At 35.9% G+C, this 17,417-nt stretch overlaps 1 protein-coding gene across 3 annotated transcripts in view; it reads right to left on the bottom strand.

The window, feature by feature from the left end:
- Window positions 1-17,417, bottom strand: part of Septin10 (septin 10) — a 53,423-nt gene that overhangs the window by 17,798 nt on the left and 18,208 nt on the right. For all 3 annotated transcript variants that reach the window (XM_027388337.2, XM_027388336.2, XM_027388338.2), the window contains exons 2-5: window positions 10,253-10,370; window positions 9,669-9,864; window positions 4,374-4,560; window positions 636-797 (exon numbers count right to left, since the gene is read on the bottom strand). In XM_027388337.2, coding sequence (XP_027244138.1) covers window positions 636-797; window positions 4,374-4,560; window positions 9,669-9,864; window positions 10,253-10,370 — 663 coding nt within the window. The remainder of the gene's footprint in view (window positions 1-635; window positions 798-4,373; window positions 4,561-9,668; window positions 9,865-10,252; window positions 10,371-17,417) is intronic.

Below are 17,417 nucleotides of genomic sequence, written 5' to 3'. Positions count from 1 at the left end.
ATGGTTCTACTAAAGGTAAACCAGAGTCTTACAATGAATTACTTTATTCAGATGAAAGCAAGAAAAAGGAAAACACTCAATATCTGTTTTTCTACATCAAATATTTATTCTACGGGACTTTTTGACATTTCACCTTATTTGAAGTCTTTTTGGGAAACATAAGTGAAAATATACTCCATGGGTCTCCCTTTATTTATGGGTGGTACATTCCAAACACCCAGTAGATGCCTCAGGGTATGACCTGTGCACAGCCCTATAGACAGTATGCTTTTCTCTACTCAGCATGCCTATGGACATTCATAAATTAGGTACCATAGAGATTAATAACTTATGACCAAATGGGACAATAAGGACTTAATAATACATGACTGTGTCTCTTTAAAAATACTATTGTACTAGAATCACCATTGTTTTTGATGATGTCATTTGGTACAATGCCTGTGATACGATTTCATCATGCTGTTCAGTTTGGCACACAACTGAAAACTTCAATTTTCCATTTTCTATTTCTACAATAATAACTAAAACCTCAGGAAGCTAAGCCTCAGTAAGTGGGGCTACTGTGGCAACAATCTTACTCTGAACACAGCTTTATTTTTACAAACAGAACAGATTATACTCAATGGGGAGCTCACATTCATTGCACCATTGATCTTGGCAGTAGTGTCGTCATCTGTTGGAAACTGATAGATGTGAACACCATTGAGGACCAATTCACTCATGAGCTTCATCTTAAACTTCTGTAATTCGCTTTTAGAAATTGTATCTGCCTTGGCAATTAATGGTATAATGTTCACCTATTAAGAAAGAAAATCCACAGTCTCATCATGGAAAATTTGTTTTTAATCCTGCAGTCATAGTTTTTCCATACAAAAGCCAGTCTCTGACACTACCTTTCTCTGCCCAGGAGTTGGCAAATTATGATCCAGGTTAGTATCTGCTTTTCATAAATCAAGTAAACTGAAACACCACCACATTTATTCATTTAATCTGCTTTCCTGTTACAACAACTGAAGGAATCGTCATGCCGAGCACAGGAGGCTGACACATCTTACTATCTGCCTTTTACAGACAAGTGTGTAGATCTCCCTAACCAAAACAATTACTAGTTGTTACTCTCATGTATGCACATATGTAATATTCTCATACACCCATTCCTATAGATGCTAGGATTCTATAGATGGTAATTTCTAAAAGGGCTCTTGTAAAATTAAATTTGCATGTGTATCTAAGTTTAGAATCTCATTATCTTCTCTCCCCCTCAAAGTATTTTTCAACTCCACACAAGGTAAGTAGAACATAATAAAACTATAAGCAAAAATCGCCTGTTGAATTCACTAACAACTTTTCTTTATAATCTGAGCATTAAAGTAATTAGGTAATTGATCCCCCAACAACACTAAGAGAACAGGTGACATTTCTCTTTTTGCTTTGTCTTTCATCCTTTATTCGCCTCTGTCAGAGTCTAGTCATCAGAGATGGCTGCCTACCTATAGTACTGGAAGTAAATTGCCAGTACCAGCTAAGTGTTCTGATGCAAAGGAATGGCTTCCTCAGCATTGCTTCAGTTCTATCTGCTAGAGAGGAAGAAAGGTGGGTCATGAAGACTACTTTATAAACTTAGTCCTGCATGGGATTAATGTCCAAACAAAAGGTTGATGTCTTCACAAACTGAGTTTTTACCATCATGTTTTTCTACTTGGAACCCAAATCCTCAGGCTAATGAACTAGATACATGTGAAAAGGAAGGATTTTCTGAATAGTGAAAGTAAAAATAAAGCTGTAATTTCTATTCAGTCTTTAAATGTTTTTCTCTTTTGCAATTCTGCACTCAGTATTTGCCTCTCTATTTACTAGCCTTCCACCTACTTCCAAGGAGATAACAATTTTGCCAACTAGCCATGAAGTAGATGGCAGAAAACTCTGCAACAATATGAGGAAACGGGATTCATGTTGCATCTGTCAAAGTACATAAAAGTTTTAGTGCCAAGTCCTTGGTTTCAAGAATCTATACGTAGATATTCAATAACTTATGCCAAAGTTTATAAATTGTAATTGCTTTCCATAAGTGTTAAATAAGTATCAATGTGCACACAAGGAAGGAAATAATGAATGCTGCCAAAGATGGTTATTTGTCACCATCTGAATAAGACAACAGTAACTTTCCATGTCAAACAGCCACGGTTGCCTTTCAGGTTTAAGAGAAGAGGCTAGGGGAACCTTAAGAAGCAGCAGTCAGTCACCTTCACCTCTCCCCAGGACTCTTATGTAAATTAAGAGTTTCTGAAGCCTGCCAAAGGCCTAGTGAGTTACAGCTGCCCCTGCTAGAACAACAACAATGACTAAACATATATACATCCATAACACTGTATATCCATGGACAAAATTAAATAATCGGGGCTTGTCTTAAGTTCTCTTTTTAAAGTTGCTCAAGAAATATTACACAATTCATTATCTCATTTGCTACAGAAAGCTAAAGGCAGGACTGTGATGAAGGAGACCCAATTTCAGAATTTGCCCCATCACTTGAATAAAACAGAAGAAGACAGACCCAATCTTCACATGTGACTAATGCTGACAAGCTTTTACTGCCACCAGAAATCATTTCATTTCAAAGTTTTTGGTAATGTGTAATGCATGTAACTCCAAGAGGTAAGGGGTTGGGCTGCTGAACAGCCCTCATGGCATCTTCTGAAAACCTATTAACACAAACTGCTCCTGGCAGAGCTAAAGTAGCTGCACGGCCAGTGTAGAACATTCTAAATAAGATTTTTGCTATTAATAAAAAATAAACAGAATGAGTTACATAGTTGTTTCCTATGTACAAAGGTAACTATTTTGCAATACATGCCACATATCTTAATGTGAGCTCATTGACAACCCCCCCCCCCATGTCAGTGAAAACATGAAAGCCTGATAAGTTCGATCAGTGCTGCAACAAGCTGGTAGGTGGCCAGGCAGCAGGTGAGCTAGACAATGACCCAATTCTTCTCTATTATTTATTTGATTTTACAAATGTATTAAAGTGCTAAGAATTAAACCTAGCCTTGCACATGCTAGCAAAGTACCTATCAGTGAAATATGGCATTATTAGTTTTTACCTTTTTTAGATAAAATACTAATATTAGGGTTTTCTTGAGACGAGATCTCACTTTATTGTCCAGGCTGGCTTCAAACTCCTGGTCTGAAGCAATTCCCTTGTATCAGCCTTCCCAAGCAGCTGAGATTGCAGATATACCACCACACCCCAGCTTCTACTGCCTATTTCACAATAGAAAGCCCAGCGGGCCATGGCTACAACCTTCTTATACATACAAAAAAAAAGTACTTAATCTACAAGGAAGTTTACAATTTGAAATAAAAAATAATAATGTATTTAAAATCATCAAACCTAAAGATTAGGTAGTATGTGATTACAGACTACAATAAAACAATTCTCTGTCTGTGACATACAATTATATTCTGGCTACATAGAAGAAAGGTAAAACATATTTACATGCCTATGTATTGTGCATACTGAATGCATAATTTAACAGGGACTATATATACATCATCTCATTTAGTTCTTACAAGGTAATGATAATAGCTATTGTTCACAGGGAATGTCTTCTTGCTAAACCCTTTATATGTGGATTAATTAATTTTCACATCTACACTTCAAGGCAGGGCTTCACCTGCTTTGTATATTAGGCAGTGAGGAAGCTGAGGCATGGAGCACTAAAGGCACTTGCACAGGTGAAACAGCTAATAAGTGATACAACCAACATTAAAGTCACTCCCACTGATAACAAATTCTATGATCTTTATAATACTGTATCATACTCTTTTGTATAACACAAAATTTTACTTTTTATTTTACTCCCTTAAAAAGCAGACTTGTATATGAATAGATTTCCTTGGGATTAGGGCAGAAACTAGTCTTTTTTTCAACTTTTAAATAAATATAAAAATCTTCCATGACTTAATTTATGGAGCTGTTTATCTAACCTCCTAAATTTATAAATAGCTACTTGCTTCAGAAATTCAGGAACAAATTTTTTTGGTATGTTCCAAATGAAAACATATTTCACTGAGATGAAATATTTTGCTTTATGATCTTTGCCAAAGAAGTTATTCCTTTCACTTATATCTGAAATAAAATTGTGTCAAATAATTCTATATGAAAATTTACAGAACAATTACAACAAATGTAATCACTAAAAAGAGAACTTGTTTAGTATTTGTATCTTAATTTCCAGATTGAATTTCCCTAGGAAAAAATATTTTAAAGATATACAGAATAAAAGCTACAAAGTATGTGCACATTATCATAAAAATACTTTAATATTTCAAGTACACTAAAAATTGAGAAGTTGGTTGCTTCCCTAATCCACCTTGCTGTCCAGGCTCTTCATGGTTAAGAGGTCAAGTGTCCTTAGAGAATGGCCTGTTGGAGCAATGAAGTAGAGGCACACATGGATACGAGAGTCATGGTAGTTAAAAAGAGCACGCTTGATCTTCAATTCTTCTTGGAGATAGGCTTCAAATTGATCATCTATGTAATTAATTATTGGTTGGTAGCTGAAAAAATAAGTATTTAAATATTTAATATAACATATCCATGCTATCTTACTAAGGAACTTATACAGTTAATCAAGTCTGAGATCTGTATCTTTCATTAATATCAGTTAATATCTACATGAACCAAACAGGTAACTACAGCACTAACACATAATATGTATAATATACACACATGAAGGTAATTCTGCCAAAACATTAGGATAATCTAGCCCAGTGGTTCTCAACCTTCCTAATGGAGACCCTTTAATACAGTTACTCATGTTGTGATGACCCCCAACTATAAATTTATTTCATTGCTACTTCTAAGTGTAATTTTGCTACTATTATGAATTGTGATATGGATAACTGATATGCATGATATCTGATATGACTCCAAAGGGGTCACAACCCACAGATTAAAAACCACTGATCTAGTTAAAACTAGTATTAAATTCAATAAGATTCCGTTCTACATCCATTCACATACTAGGTTCAGTTCTTTTAACACTTTTACCAACTGCCCCAAGCATTTGGGAATTTAATATACAATTAAAGTGATGCATAGCATGTTGTTTAATTGGTTGAGAAAAGGAAGATACCAACTAAAATATATAGGTCAAAGTGACTGCCTTCCTGTTTTCAGACACGAAAAGCTTAACCTACAAAAGAGGAAAGGCCATTATCAACTGAAAATATCTAACTGGTAATGCTGGCATGGTATTATTTTTCAGTTAATTAGAAACAGGCCAATTACAGCTTTGCTTCATTTCGTGGCCAGATAATCCCCATATGCCCTCTAGTCTATTATTCATCCTTTGAAATAAAAATCATATCACTGTACTCGAAAAATAGTGTACTTAATCTCTGCTCATGATGAGTTTAACTTCCCACTTCATTTTGATATGCTAAACCATTGCTTATGCAGCTTATTTGTATGTGTTCATGTGTGCAGGTGCATGTGTGTGCCCCTGTGTATGGAACCAGAGGATGCCCTCAGGAGCCAGCTGCCTTGTTTATTGAAACAGGGCATCTCATTGACTTGGGGTTTACAGATTGTGCGCAGCTGGCTGGCCAGCAAGCCCCAAGAATCCTCAGTCTCCAACTCCCTGACACTGAAATACAAGCATGTGCCACTATGACTACTTTATTATTTTTTTAATATGGGTTCTGGAGAGCAGACTCAGGTCATCATATTTAAGCACTTTACTGACTGGGCTATCTCCCCAACCCTTCTACCTTTCTCCGTTAACTAACTTCATTAAATAATCCAGGCCCATAAATAAAACAACAGCAAGTCAAACATTATCAAGATTTACAGAATAAAATCTACCATGGAAACACATATCTATCATGAAGATATTTTAATAGTTCAAAAACAGTCAGTTAGCTCCTTGCTGCCTGGGCTCTGGATACTCCATGGACATCTTTGTAATCCTACAGAAGAGCAGAGAAAGTAACCTTATAAACACATTGGAACTGAACTCTTTTTTGTAATTGTCTGATAATTCTAGTCCTTGGAAACCAGAACCTAAAATACAGAATAGTGTATTCCCCCACTATAGACAGCAGACAGTTGGAAGAGAAAGCCAGCATCTTCCTAATTCTGTTTTCTTTAAGAGTTAGCTTAATACCTTGAACATTGTAAGAACTGAGTTCATCATCAGAATGGTTACTATCAAGACCAAGAAAGGTTCCTTAGTGTACTGGTCTAAATATAACTCGGTAATCTTCCCTCCAAAAAAAAAAAAAAAAAAAAAAACTGAATAGTAAAAATCTTTAAGTACATATTTGACATAAAAATTTCAAAGAAACATTTATTAATGACATAAATAGGTCAATAATGACTTATTATATAGCCTAAATAATCATAAATGTTCATGTAGATGACTGTCTTAAGATTTTTCAAAAATAAAATCATAGATACTGTTAGTTAAATGAACAGTGATTCTTCCATAGTAATTTATCCTGTTTCTAATTCCAGTAAATATAAAACGCCATTTCAATGAGAATACAGTGACTTATCATTAAATACACATCCTTAAAAATACCAAATAGCTCAACAGGTGTTAAGAAAGCAAGGCCAAAACTGAAGAGGAAAGGGAAAACTAGAAAGTTAAGCAGGTATGAACTGACATTGCCAGAAAAAGCCACATTCTACAAGGCTGCATGACTGATTAGCTGAACTGTTAAAGTTCCAGAATCTAATTATCTTGGACTATTTTTAGACTCTCTAACTATCCATTTATTGCTTGCCTGTCTGTCTGTCTGTACACCCTATCATCCTCAGGATGATCAAGTCTTAAGGTAAGTCTGAAGGCCAAGAATGTAAACAGAGCAACTGAGGTTTTCAGCTGATTTCACTCATTTACTGAAACCAACTTAATTGATATTTCCACTAAGTATCTGAAAAATGTTTTGATTTGTGACTTTTATCTGTTCCTACAAAAACTTCAAACTGCTGGCCACATGGGAATATGTTATTTTGGACAAACTGAATCCGCATTTTAGGACCAAAGCCACTCACTCACCTTTGGCTCCAAAATAAACTATCCATCATTCACTCTGAGGTGAGAACTGTTTTTGCATCAACAGTTTAGGACACTCAATATGCCAAAGCATGGTCCATACTCACTGGAGGAGTCACCTGGATCAGGTGTCAGAGCCCCTCATGCCAGCTGTCTGGGACTGCCTCCTCAGATGTATATTCTTTCTGGGGCTCAGATATCCCTCGGTTTGGTCAACCGTCCACCGTTTTGTTCTGAGCTGGGTGTCAGGGAACTGTTTATTTAGGTATCTTTTATGATGTTTCAGAACATTTAGTTTATTTTTGATTGTTTGCAGAATGTTCAGTTTATCTGATAACATTCAGTCTGTTCTCCTTGCACTCCTCAAGCATTTAATTCAAGGAGAGAGGAAATATTTGGAGCAAAACAGCCTTTTGGTAATCCAGTTGGCAATATGCTTGGGAATTTGTGTTGATCTTGCAAGTATTTGAAGAATAATGAGAAAACCTAAGTAAAGATAACTTCTCATTACTCTAAATGGGAAACATTTAATGTTTCACACTGTTTTGAATTTTTCCTCACGCTAAAGTCAAGTCCTAGGAATAGAGTTAAAGGTCACAAATGGACAGCTTACTGTAGCTGAAAATTTAAAGCATCTAAAGAATGAAAACAAGATAAAATCAGTAAGTTTTAGAAACTGTATCTACATTAAAGGAGATGAGGAAGGTAATGTGATGATTGCCAGTTACAAAAGAGGATATAACTGTTTTTCTAGTTCTGATTCTGGCATGCATTTTTTGTTTGTTTGGGTGGTAGATAAGTGCATAAAATATATTGATTCTAAAAGCACAAATTTTAATGTGCAGCTCCATAGCTTCCATTCCAAATGCCTGCACTAACTATACAGAAATTCACTAAGCTGTAAAGATTTTTGGTCTAGTTAATTTTGGTGTGTAATTTTTCATTTATCACAAAGTACTTTTAATAATAAAGTTATATTTAAAAAAAAAAAAGAATACTGTCCTAGTTTGCTTTCTGTTGCTATGAATTACACCATGGCCAACAGCAACTTGGGGAAGAAAGGGTTCCTTTCATCTTATACATTCATGTCATAGTCTATCATCCAGAGAAGGCAAGGCAGGAACTGAAGATGAGACCATGAAGGAATGCTGTTTATTGGCTTGCTTCCTGTGGCTTGCACAGTCACCCTTCCTCTGCAACCCAGGCTCACCTAACTAGGAATGGCACTGTCCACAGTGCACAGAGCCCTCCCACATCAATTATTAATCAAGAAAATAGTCCTACAGGCCAATCTGGTGGAGGCAATTCCTCAGTTGAAGTTCCCTCTTCCCAAGAGCTGTATCAATTTGACAAAAAACAGGAGTAATCAAAAAACATGAATTAATAACAAAAGTTTAGAGACGGCATCAGAACTAAAGTAAATTCTGAGAAACCTAACTATGCCCAACCGATTCTTCTCCTTAGACCATGATTGTCCCTCCTTTAACTCCAAGCAAAGTAAAATTAATTATCAAAGGAAAAGATTATAAGGCCCATTTAAGGATTGAAATCTAGTGGGGAGAGCTATTTCATACTATATTTAAAACTCCAAATTATAAAAAGCAATTTTCTGTTGATGGTAATCTAATTCTACATAACAAACTTCACCTTTGATCTTTTTCCTTTCACTGGGCCTTTCTTTGTATCTTAATAACACAGAGATGTAAACTTTCTACTCTGTTTTACAGAGAAAGACATTGGTTGGGTTATACTTGGTCATAAGTTGTTCTCATGTGACTCAAAACTAACTCTGTCCCCAAAATTCCTAAGAGTAACTAAATAAAAAAATTTGTGGCTACTTCAATTTACATGAAAGAAAACATACTAAGCACTAAAATTACTATGCTTGCTATGCCCAACTTAAGATATGTTGCTCCTACTTTTGCCTCTTTAAAAAAAAAATAGGGTTTTTCAAGAAACCTAAGCTTAGCTAAGCCTATATAATATACAGTTTTTAAAATGTAATACTAGAGGAAAAAACACCATTTCAAAACCTGCTTATAAGAGCATCCATGCTTTTTATCATAAATATAACCTTTAAGTATACTTAGAACAATTAACATCTGTATGCTTTAAGTTTTAAAGAAAGGTAAACTACTTATTAAAAGATTAACACTTTTACTTCAAGTAAAATATGCTACACTTTAATGCTGCTTTTGTTGCCCTGAAGAAACAAATGAAAGACACACTTTCATAAAGGCACATTCAACATGTCTATTATAACAAGACTTATATCTTTAACCAATAGTTGACTTATAATTGATTAAAAAACCCACAGGACTGTTAACACACTTTGAAGTTATACCTGTATGTATATTTAAGATACAATGTACAAGTCTTCCATGTCCAGATACAGCTTCCTGAGTTTGAGTTTGGAATATAGTTATTTTATTCTTAAAACATGGAGTGGTCTCTTCTAATGTTGCTAAAGAAAGAAAAGGAAAAACTGTCTGGGAAGCAGAGTCATGTATTTTCAATTGTAGCTTAGGAGGAAAGGCAATGTCTTCACCCTAAAATAAAACTTGTCTTAATACAAGAAAGGAAACAAATAAAAAACCCACATACCTCTCTTCTTTATTTATTTGGTCACCAAATCCCACTGTATTTACAATGGTCAGTTTCAAGTGAACATTACTTTCCTGGAGTTGGTATGTCTGAGCTCGAAGTCTAACACATGGGCAAAAATGTGAGGACTCAAGTTCTTCAAAATTAGTGTTAAACAGTGTGTTAATCAGTGTTGACTTTCCAATTCCAGTCTCCCCTGAAAGAAAGAAACAAACAAAGCAGATCTTCACAAGTGCAGCGAGTCCCTGGGACGAGTCACACATCTAAACTCTAGGATGGTTTGAAGGATTCCAACTATTTCAAAGCTAGACTGCTAATAAAAGAAATCTGGCTAAGGCTGGTCCCAAGTCACCAGAAGAGCAATGACTACACATGCTAAGCTACCCTGACCTCTGAAGAGAGTACTAAAAGTTAAAAAAAAAAAAAGTTTAAAGTTAAGCAAACAAAACTAGTAGAATTTAAATAAGTCATAAAATCCACAGAGCTATTAATCTTAGACACAAGCATCATCCTGCTTATACAAAGAATGAAGTGAGCACAGGAACATGGATTCTGAAAAACCCAGAGGAGTTACTGGCACTCACCCACACAGAGAATATTAAAACAGAAGCCTTGCTGAATGGATCTATCGACCAGCTGCTCAGGTAAACTTTCAAAACCAACATGGCCACACATAGCCAAGGAACGGATATGTTCTTTTTTCTGAAGAAAAACAAAACAAGCAATTTGATTTCATTATTTTTTACATTGGATATTTGACTTCATTAATGTAGGATATCGGCACACTTGAAAGGAAATATTAACAAAGCAACCGAAGATTTCACCACTTCTATTTCTCACTGAAGCTAAAAGTGATTCAGTAAATTTGTGAAAATAGAAACCAGTGTTGAACCTCTCAAAACACTCAGTTCTCATTCCGTTTGTATGACAAAAGTCCAGCACAATTTTTAACATTAAAACACGTGACCTCCAAAAACAACAAAACATCCAAGTAAATTATGGCATATTCACTAACAAAAGTGAGGAAATATTGCCATTGACTATGTTTACATATAAATCTTGTGTATTGGGAAAATTCTGTTTGGGGAACAGAGGTATAGATAGTAGCACTTTTACATTCTAAATTACAAGGGTATATTTGTACTTCATGATACAGAAAAGAATCTACAAATATCCATTATAAATAATTCAACACATACACTGCTAACATTCTGAGTGGAACTCTAAACCTAGATAGAGCCTTGAAAGAATGCAAAGCTTAGTAGCTTTGGCGATAAGCAAACTCAAGACATAAAGAGAGAAAGAGACAGCAATGAGGGGAAAATGTAGGAGACAACAGGGAGAAAAGCACCCATATAAGAACCACAGAGACAAGGCTGACTATGTGACCAGAGGGGCAAGACTAAATTTGGAATCATTTGCTGTCTTTGTTGCTTTTCCCCTATTTGTATGAGCTGGAGGGGGGAGATGGAGGGAGAGGAAGAAAAGGAAAAAAAAAGAGGAAAGACTGCACTCCTGTTCATGATTCTATAAGACCAAATGACTTCTATTATGGAGAGTTGAGATATTGCAAACCAGAACCAAATTATCTTGGTCTATGTTAAGTCCAGCTGAAAGCTATTTGTGCTGACCCTTGTATCTGAACTCATGTCCCAGTGACTATTAAAACCTTATAAGGTCTTCTTAACAGACCACAAGCTGTCACCAGTCCAATAGCTAAGAATGCTAATAGCAGTAAGGATGTTTGAAAAAGCAGCAAGGAATCATATTTTTATTTATGTGCGCGCGCGCGCGCGCGCGCGTGTGTGTGTGTGTGTGTGTGTGTGTGTGTGTGTGTGTGTGTGTGTAAATGAAGTTATAAAACTTAGACTGACAATGCTCCCCACAAGAGTCACAGACTATCAAACAAAAAACATAGTACTAGGCATGAGAAACCCCTCTTCTGTTTCTAACAGAATTGTTCTTTATGTGGCACATATAATATGTTATAAATTAAGTTCCTAATAGCTATAACATGATAAAATATTATTAAATATTTGTGTTGATTTTGGTTTGCAAGTACATACTGCTACTTTTTATTAATATACAAATGCTCTGGGTCTAATTTGCCAACAATGCCTCTCTTGTCAGCCTTTCTACCCTTTTTCTGTTGTCAACTTTGGTTTTGTCTTTTCTCTCCTCTCTTGGTCCTTCAGAAAATGTAACCATTTGCTGTTTTGTTCAGTTTTTTTGAAAAAAGTATCTTTTTGTGTTCAAAACTGCAGTTCCAGGGTTTTTCTCCCTTGCTGCTCATAAGATAGTGTTCAAGGTTTTTGCTAAAATGGAACATTCTCTAACTCTTATATTTTAATTAAAAGAAAAAAGGTAAAGGAACACTTTAAAATTCCATGGGCAATGAGGAATAAGTATAAATTAAAACAAAAATTTGGGTACTTAACAATATGTGTACAGATACTACTACTTTGCTATATTCTATCAAATATGTAATTTGGATTCAACTCTTAAGAGAAATGAAATAAACAATAAAAGGTGGACACATTTTAGGAAAAATGGGGAAAATTAATATTTTAGATAAGGATACATTTTTTACAATAAAATACTATTTTTGTCCAAAAAAAAACAAAAAAAGGTGGAACAAAACTGAAAGAGTTTACACCCAAGTTGCCAAGAGTTTTACTAAGCTACATGAGTGCTATGGGACTGAGAAGATGCTTGATGATTAAAGGTTACTAAACTCCCTAAGGTCAACACTCAATAGCATGAGATAAAACAGATACCTGGTTCTGTTTACAACAACAAGGATTTCTTAAATGTCATCTGCTCTTACTAGGCTTTCCCACTGGGTAAAACCCTCCACTTACTGGACTACCCCTGCATTAACAGCAGAAAAAAATTCTATTTAAGAGAATTATTTCTACCTGAGGCATTCCTGCTAAATTACACAATAACTAAAATTATGTAATCATAAGAATATTTTCCTGAACCAATTCTTAAATCTATATATATAATCAACCTGTCATACAAATAGTTTCACTATGCTTACGATCTGTGATTCTACAGACCAATAATTAAACTATTACTACTAACTGTCAAAAATCAGGTAAAGCTTACTTTTCCTTAGCCTAAGACATTTTATTAGTCCTTCTAAATCTAAACTCTACCCTTTGAAAAACATTCTTTATGTCTATATGAAGTAAGTACTAAACAAAATACAGGCTCTGTAAAGGGAGAAACAGGAAAAATGGGGAAGATTTTAACTGGGAAATAAGACAGGGAGGAAATACAAAGGGAGAGAGAGGAAGGATAAATAAAGATGTTTGAAAAAGCCATAGGGAAACATTGTTTTACAAACTTACTTAAAAGTACACGTATGTGTGTGTATGTACACATTCGAACATAACACACACACACACACACACACACACACACACACACACACAGAGATCCAGATGATTTCATCAACAAAAATAAGACCCCACAGCCAACACAACCTTCAGTTAGAAAGGAAAGGACTCTACAGGGTATTTCTCTCTTTTTTTTATTTAAATTACAAACAAGATTGAATTACATGACAATCCCAGTTCCCTTCTCCCCTCCTTCCTCCCCTACCACACTCCCAACTAAAATCCTATCTATCATATATCCTTTCTTCTAATCTACATCTGACTCAACTTTTCTGCTCCCTCATGTTCTCTGCATCCTTCCTTTTCTTCCCTTCTCATTCTCGTAGTTCCCTTCCCCCTCTTCCCATGTTCTCAATTTGCTCAGAGGATGGTGACCCTTTCCCTTCTCCAGGGGACAATGTTTGTCACTTTTAGGGTCCTCCTTGTTTATTAGTTTCTCTGGCAGTGTGGATTGTAGGCTGGTAATCCTTTACTCTATGTCTAAAATCCACATATGAGTGAGTACATATCATGTTTGTCTTTTTGTGATTGGGTTACCTTGCTCAGAATGGTTTCTTCTAGTTCCATCCATTTTCCTGCAAATTTCAAGATTCCATTGTTTTTTTTCTGCTGAGTAGTACTCCATTGTGTAAATGTACATTTTCTCTATCCATTCTTCGGTAGAGGGGCATCTAGGCTGCTTCCAGTTTCTGACTATTACAAATAGTGCTGCTATGAACATTGCTGAACAGCTGTCCTTGTTGTATGAATGTGCTTCTTTTGGGTATATGCCTAGGAGTGGAATTGCTGGATCTTGTGGTAGACTGATTCCGATTTTCTTGAGGAGTCACCATACTGATTTCCAAAGTGGCTGTACAAGTTGGCACTCCCACCAGCAGTGGAGGAGTGTTCCTCTTTCTCCACATCCTCTCCAGCATAAACTGTCATTGGTGTTTTTGATTTTAGCCATTCTGACAGGAGTAAGATGGTATCTCAGAGTTGTTTTGATTTGCATTTCCCTGATGGCTAAGGATGTTGAACACTTTCTTATGTGTCTTGCAGCCATTTTAGATTCCTCTATTGAGAATTATCAATTTAGTTTCTACAGGGTATTTCTAACTAGCTTCTGTTCTAGAAAACCAGCAAACAAACTTTTAGATTTGTGTGTCTCACACCAAACTTGTGCTATCTTCTAAGGATACACCAACATGGATTTAAAATAAAACTTAGAAGTCATTTATCCTCAAATACATTAATAACGGAGTACCTCAAGTAACTAAATATGTCTAACTCTCATTTGTGTGTTTTAAAAATCATTTTATACTTATTTGGTTAATTTTAAAATTTATCTCTGAAATACTTCAATTGGTTTGGAATATTCCTAACTCCTACAAATAATACTAATCTTGTTTTTGATAAACCTACAAATGATGATACTGTGTCCTTTCTTCTTTTTTTTTTTTTTCTTCCATTTTCAAAACAGAATTTCTCTGTGTAGCCCTGTCTGTCCTGGAACTTGCTCTGTAGACCAGACTGGCCTAGAACTCAGAGATCCACCTGCCTCTGCCTCAGGATAGCTGCAACTAAAGACATGCACAACCACCACCACCCATTTAGGTTTTTGTTCTTGTTGTGTTTTTTTTAATACTATGTCCTTTAATTAATAACATCTTTGTTATGACTGTTTACCCAAAACCCCTACCTTACTTTGACTTAGTTTTCATACTTAAAAAGATTCAATGCATTCACTTTCTCATTATTCATAATAATTTGGATTTTCAAAAATCTAGTTTTTAACTGGAAAAACTTATTTTAGATTCCTCAACTGAAACTACATGGGCAATACTTATCTTTTATTTTTATTTCATGTGCATTGGTGTTTTGCCTGCATGTATGTATATGTATATGGAACTGGAGTTACAGGCAGCTGTGAGCTGCCATGTGGATGCTGGGAAATGAATCCAGGTTCCCTGGAAGAGCAGCCAATGCTCTTAACCCCTGAGCTCATCTCTCTAGCCCCAATACTTATATTTTAAATCTAAACTCTTAAGACAAACATAGTTATTCTCTTTAAGTCAAAAAGTAAATAAATACCTACTGTATTCAAATACCTGAAATACTAAGTTTCTAGTGATAGTGAATTAAATGTTCCAAAAGGTCCTATAACATACTCAAATGTTCGGCAAACCTTAAGTAACTTAAACTCCATCTACACCAGTTAGAGATACCCAAAGATTTGAGTTAACTCTTCTTATCCCAATTATACAGAAGACATCAATCTTTAATAATAACGTAAGCTGATAATTCTTTATTATTTAAGGTGTACCACAGTACAATTAGCCAGAATTTTAAAAAGTAACTAAATAAGCCAGGCAGTGGTGGCACATGCCTTTAATCCCAGCACTCGGGAGGCTGAGGCAGGCAGATCTCTGTGAGTTCAAGGCCAGGCTGGTCTACAGAATGAGTGTCAGGACAGCCTCCAAAGCTACACAGAAAAACCCTGTCTCAGAAAAAACATTATATATATATATATATATATATATATATATATATATAATTTATTAATGGAAAAAATGATATGGACAATATTACTGTGACCTCTACTAGCATTCTATCTCCTTTGCTAAACATTAACATTTCTTAAAAATAAGATTTAGTTATTCCTATGTGTTAGTAGGTTTTTGTTGTTTTGTCAACCTGACACAAGCTAAGGCCATCTGGGAAGAGACTCTCAATAAAGACATCCCATTAGATTGGTCTGCAGGCAAGCCTTCCTAGAACCATGGGATACCAAACAGTATTTGGCCTACGGAAGCACAAAACATGATGCTTGGTTGAACCAAAGAGAAGGAAGGGAGAGAGGGTGGGAGAGGAAAAGATAGAAGGAAAAGGGGAAGGAAGAAGAGCGAGCTGCATCTGTGTTAAAGATTCTATGAGACCAAATAATTCAGCTTTGAGATTATAGACTTGAAATGTAATCCACAGCCAAGTTATTTTGAGCTAATTTTAGTTCCTTTGAAAGATATCCATTGTCCACCCATGTCTGATCTCAGGTCCTTGTGACGATCAAGACTTTAAAAAGTATATATTCTTAGCAGACCTCTTTCACTAATCCACTTAAATTGTCATCAGACAGTATCTGAAAACTATAGCAAAGTTTTCTCTCTTTGCTACTTGCTGCTTCATCAATGTATTTGGTAAATAGTTTGATTTATGTCCTTCTTTATTCTACAATTAATAAAATCTCGTGTATCCACTTCCACAGCAGAATACAGTATTTGAGGAAAGCTAAATCTGCCTGTATGCCTAGATCACTGTGACTCATATTTGGTTAGTTCTTAATCCCTTTGAAGTAAGATCTATGTTTTGCATTAACATTTACTAGCTACCCACAGAAACAGTTGACCTGAACAAGGGGGAGCTCATGGTCCCCAGACTGACAGCTGGGAAACCTGCATAGGACCAAACCAAGCCCCCTGAACATGGGTGTCAGTTAGGCCAGGGCAGTCTATGGGGCCTCTGGTAGTGGAACAGTATTTATCCCTGGTATACAAATGGACTTTGGGAGCCCATTCCCCATAGAGGGACATTTTCTCAGTCTAGACACACGGGGTAGGGCCTGGGCCTAGCCCCAAATGATGACAGATTTTGATGATCTCCCCCATGGAAGGCTTCACTCTCCCCAGGGAGCAGAAGGGGGATGGGATGAGGGGTGGTGGAGGGCACGAGAGGATGGGAGGGAGAGGGAACTGGGGTTGATATATAAAATAAAATTGTTTCTAATTTAAATTTTTAAAAAATCTAGAAAAAAAACATTTACTAGCTAGAGATGATATGTATGACAGATCTAGTAGATTTGCCCATTCTCTTAATGTGTTTCTCTCTTGCTGTGATTTTGACCAAAGCAACTTGGAGAGGAAAGGGTTTACAAGTTACAGACCATTATCAAAGGAAGCCAAGACAGAAACAGAAATAAAGACCATGGAGGAACACTGCTTACTGACTTGTTCTCCATGACTTGCTCGGTTTGCTTTCTTACACAAACCAAGACCACTGACCAAAGGTGGTACTTCCCATGGGTGGTACTGCCCATGGTAGACTGGGCCCTGCCCCAATAATTATCAGACAGGAAAACATGCTCAGAGATGTCCTCAGGATAATTTGATAGAGGCAATTTCTCAATTGAAGTTCCTCTTCCTGAGTGAATCCACTTTGACTCAAATTGACAAAAACTAGTATATCTACCATTTTCTCTGACAGCTGGCTTTCTGAATAAAGCACAACTAAGATTCAATTCTGATCTGTTCACTGGAATTTATGGAGATTGGCAGCATCAACTCTGGTATTCCAGTTACAACCTTACATT

The sequence above is a fragment of the Cricetulus griseus genome (assembly GCF_003668045.3).
Source record: "Cricetulus griseus strain 17A/GY chromosome 1 unlocalized genomic scaffold, alternate assembly CriGri-PICRH-1.0 chr1_1, whole genome shotgun sequence".
Classification (NCBI taxonomy): Eukaryota; Metazoa; Chordata; class Mammalia; order Rodentia; family Cricetidae; genus Cricetulus; species Cricetulus griseus.
The sequence above is the reverse complement of the archived record's forward strand: the minus strand, read 5'-3'. Positions and strand labels throughout refer to the sequence as shown.